Consider the following 4,498-nt stretch of genomic DNA (forward strand, 5'->3'; position numbering starts at 1 on the left):
TTCATCTACATCTCTCTCCACAACCCCGTTCTCTCCACCTCTCTCTCTTCCTCTCTCTCTCTACCTCTCTCTCTTCCCCTTTCATCTACATCTCTCCACAACCCCGTTCTCTCTCTCTCTCTACCTCTCTCTCTTCCCCTTTCATCTACATCTCTCTCCACAACTCCGTTCTCTCTCTCTCTCTCTCTCTACCTCTCTCTCTTCCCCTTTCATCTACATCTCTCTCCACAACCCCGTTCTCTCCACCTCTCTCTCTTCACTTCACTTCACTTCTCTCTCTCTCTTTCTACCTGCAAGTACTGTCCTCGAGAGTTGGTGCCGGCTGACCAGCAACCAACACCAGATCTTCCGTTCAAGCGTGCGAGGAATGGCTCGTGTAGAGGACTCCATTTGGAGGATGCAGTAATTGCGCTGTCAGGTATGGTACCATCTTCCATCCCGAGTTTATCTTGACATCCTGAAATTTGCAAAAATATTCTTGTTGGGAAAACCAATGGAATCTGAACTAGTAGCCAAAGCCCTCCCGCAACCATCTGCATAATTGCATATGGCGCGGCCATCTCCGTTTCGCAGCCCTTGGGTCACACAGTTGTGCAATTACTACAGTAGGGGCTTGCCAACTGGTAGTGGTGTGTGTGTGTTTAACTCCCATTTAGTTCAGTTCATCCTTCTGGTACTGTCTCCAAAAGTCTCCTGTCACGCATGACCAAGGATACTTCAACATCGCCCAGGCCTATATGTCCTCCTCGATCACCTTCTTCAAAGTTGAAGAGAAAGCAGTATTCTTACCTGAATTACCTGAAGAGACTGCCTTTTGTCCTGGTCGACATCCCTCAGTGCAGCTTCCGTCGGCATGTGTATAGCGACAGGCCGTACAGTGGGGAACGTCGGGCCCGGTGCAGACCCTTCTGCCACTATCACTGACATCGGCACAGAGACTGTTACATCCTGAATCAGAAAAGGAAGAACTCATAGGCGTTTGAAAATGACTTAACGTGGCGCTTACCAGTAGGGGCGAGTGCTTACTGCTATGTAATGCTAAAATCACAACTCCCAATCCACGGTCCGGGAGGGCAGTTCTGGGGAATGGAAAGTATGATTTATATAAAAGACAACAAAAGTTGTTTTTTTTACTAAAATAGCAATGAGCACCATTTATGTTCACCATGCATTTCTAATATGTATTTTTTTTTAATTATTTTTACCTCCATGAAAAATGGAGGTATTGTTTTTGGCGTGTCTAGTGTGTGTGTGTGTGTGTGTGTGTGTGTGTGTGTGTACGTGTGTGTGTGCATGTGTGTGTGTGCAGCAGAACTTCTTCCGGTTTTTGTATCTTTTTGCAAGGCAGGGAAAACAAATGTGCGGGGCATAACACGTGTGGAGGCAGCTGAAGCGCGGTTTGATTAATGAGGTTCTCCCTCTGGAATAGGCTACATGTACAGTTGACCCCTGAGTTGACCAGATCTATTACAGCCTGACCTATTTCAGGCCATGGGTGCTACTGTATTAGCTATGTGTTTGAAAACAAAACCTGTGTTATTTTGTTCTGCACTGTAGTGCACTGTGTAAAAACATTTACAAAAACTCACAATCACATATTTCATGGAGGTATGAGATCTCCGAATTCTTTTCCGGTTATGTAGACAGCCTGGCCGGGCTCCGGCTTTGAAATGTGACCTTAGCATAACGGTATAACTTAGATGCAGTGACATACGTACTCCTGCACACGTTGTTGTCATCATAGTGGGTGAGAGGACACTGCGCCAAACACTCGATTCTGCCCTCTGCAGAAGCGTCCTCTATTCTCTTAATACCTACATCGAAAAAGATGGAAAAACAACATGAAATAACAGACACGTCGAGTGTGATTGGCAAGGTTTTTTTAAAGTTATAAGTTAAAATATTTTTAAGTGATTCAACTGATATGCATGGAAATAATTTTCTATTTGTAATTTTTTTACAAGCTCCCGAATGAGGCTAAGAAGAAGATGAAAAAAAACAGCATTCAGTAACAGCATTTAGTAAATACTGGATATTTCTGTGAGCTGTGACTGATGAAATTTTAGTCAGATTAATTAGAAAGATGATGAGATGTTGCCGACGATTCTTATGTAAAGCTACAGTGCGAGACTGTTTCAAGACGTATATGGCTCCTTCGGTCAGTATTAACCATATAGTGCTACCCTGGAAGCCATAACTCGTTTTTCCGGGTCGCAAGAGCCTTTCGCCCGCTGGTGTAAATTACCACTACGGGGGAGTCTAGCCCGGGGGAAGTTTGACTGGCCCTACAAACGATAGTAATAGTAATAGGGCCGGACAAACCCCTCGGGCTCAACTCCCCCGTAGCGGTAATTCAGATAGGCGGGCGAAGGGCTCTTGGCTGCCGAAGGAAAACGGCTAACGGCCCGATACTAGTTAGGCATCCAGGGTACCATAGTGCAGCTGGCAAACATAAATGCACCTATAGAATCTGTTCGGAAAACAAAGACATACATTCGCAGCTGCTGGTGCCAGCCGTGAGGACCATGGCTGCCGGACAGGCCGCGGCACACTCGAAGTCCCCAGCCGAGCCGTCGATGTACGGGAACGGCACCTTCACGTTCATGCAAGCGATGCAGTCCCGCGGGGTATCCGATCCGGTGGTCCGGCAACCTAGAAATAAAATCTCTGTAGCTAGGAAACCCCTAAAGATTGATCATATTGTGGCCCGATGAAAAGTCCACCGAACTGCCGAGTCCGTACATTATGTACCTAATTAACGTAAAACACGCCAACTTCTTTATATGTATTAGCCATGTAACCGCCATTTGGCGTACCACAATTATATATTAATACATATCAGGATAGTGCCTTAATATACTCTTTATTATACTTGTCGATTCTTAACAACAACAATTACGACCGTCTGTTCCTCTGTGCAAGGGGACGAAAGTTATATTTATGAACTCAGCATGGGGTCTCTTACCATCACACTCGACGTGACACTGCTGCACACACCTTCCGCCCCGTTTTGATGTTCCTTCACGACAAATGATGAAGTCTTCGGCGGGCTGATCCACTCGAGACACCCGCATGACTTTCACTGGGTGAGCGCCGCTTCCGAACGCGTAGTACTGAATGGCCAGCATTTCGTCGAATTGGTGATCCAGCCAGACGTGTGCCCGTTCCTGTAGATCAGTTGTAAGTTGTAAAACTGCGGCACAGCAGCAAGACAAAAATGCATTTGAAGCGGGGTCGTGTGGCGTAGCGGCAGAGTTCTCGACTCGGAACCAAGAGGTCCCGGGTTCGAGTCGTGACATGTCACCAATCTTGTGCCCTTGGGAAGATTGATTGCCACACGACCCCACACGACCTCAAACCTATGATTGCCACTGTACCTCGTTATCCGGGGTCTTGCCGTACTGCACGACCGTTGTCCCCGCATCCGGGTTCTCCGTGACGCAGACGAAGTAGGACTGGTACAGGTGAGCCGTCCCCAGACCCTTCCCGCCCTGCTCTAGCTGTGTGACCACCAGCCGCATGTTCTGAACAGAGTAAGAACATTTTTTTATTCATTCACATAGAAAAAGGTACAAGACATGGTGATGCCGCACTCAAGTGAAAAGCACTTATGTGTACGGCACCACTAAATAAATACATATAATAAAGAAAAAACAAACGCAACTTTGAGACAGGCAAAAAAAAACAGTAAATACAGGAGATTCAAAAGCGCAAGTCCGGTTCCCCACCCAATGATAAATGATGGCAAAGAGAGGACACAATACATAGATAACAAAGGGGGAAATTGAAATCTTTTTAAAACGTTCTGATGTGGTGATAAAGTTTGGGTAAGTGATAATATATTGGAGTTGACAACTGATGAGAATGTGGGACTGCCACGGAGTAAAAGGTCAGTTTTTGCGTTGTCAGAAAGAGTTGTAAAATCTAGGGTGTGTCCTATTAGCCTGGATAGTTTGCCAAGGAGAGTAGATCGTTGGGAGTTGTACACGGGGCAGTGGAGTAGGCAATGAACATTTTACTAGTAGCTTCCTGGAGTAACTTCTTTACAGTCAAACCTGTACAAGCCGGCCACCCAGGGGACCAAAGAAAAGTGGTCACCTTGGACAGGTGATCTCCTTGAAGAGAGTCACCTCACAACATGACTGAGGCATAATGGTTTCCAAGTCAAGATGTTTTAATGTTAAGTCCTGTAAGCATCTTCAGTTCTGTGGTGAATGCATATTGGAAGGGTGGCACATGGAACAATTTACGTCGAATAAAAGTATCATCCAGCAGCCGAGGCAAAGTGGCTGGTTTCTCCATGATTTCTCATTAGTTAGATAGCATCAATAATCAACATGATCGAAAATGACGTGGTCACCATGGACAGGTATCGAGCCTTGAGCGGATCCAACTCAAGGGCGTCGTGTTGGCCAGGTGGTCACCTTGGGCAGGTTGCTTAATGCTTATGGCAATGGGGAAATTTTTGGGACCTAGAAAAAGCGGTCACCATGACCAG

General features: G+C 46.1%; 1 protein-coding gene across 1 annotated transcript in view; it reads right to left on the bottom strand.

The window, feature by feature from the left end:
* LOC109467541 overlaps positions 1-4,498 on the bottom strand; it is a 31,566-nt gene that overhangs the window by 8,385 nt on the left and 18,683 nt on the right. The window contains exons 19-22 of the mRNA XM_019765562.1: positions 2,494-2,652; positions 1,719-1,814; positions 790-948; positions 301-457 (exon numbers count right to left, since the gene is read on the bottom strand). Of these exons, the coding sequence (XP_019621121.1) occupies positions 301-457; positions 790-948; positions 1,719-1,814; positions 2,494-2,652 (571 nt within the window). The remainder of the gene's footprint in view (positions 1-300; positions 458-789; positions 949-1,718; positions 1,815-2,493; positions 2,653-4,498) is intronic.

This window comes from Branchiostoma belcheri, unplaced genomic scaffold (genome assembly GCF_001625305.1).
Source record: "Branchiostoma belcheri isolate BF01 breed outbred unplaced genomic scaffold, Haploidv18h27 scaffold181, whole genome shotgun sequence".
In the NCBI taxonomy this organism is placed as follows: Eukaryota; Metazoa; Chordata; class Leptocardii; order Amphioxiformes; family Branchiostomatidae; genus Branchiostoma; species Branchiostoma belcheri.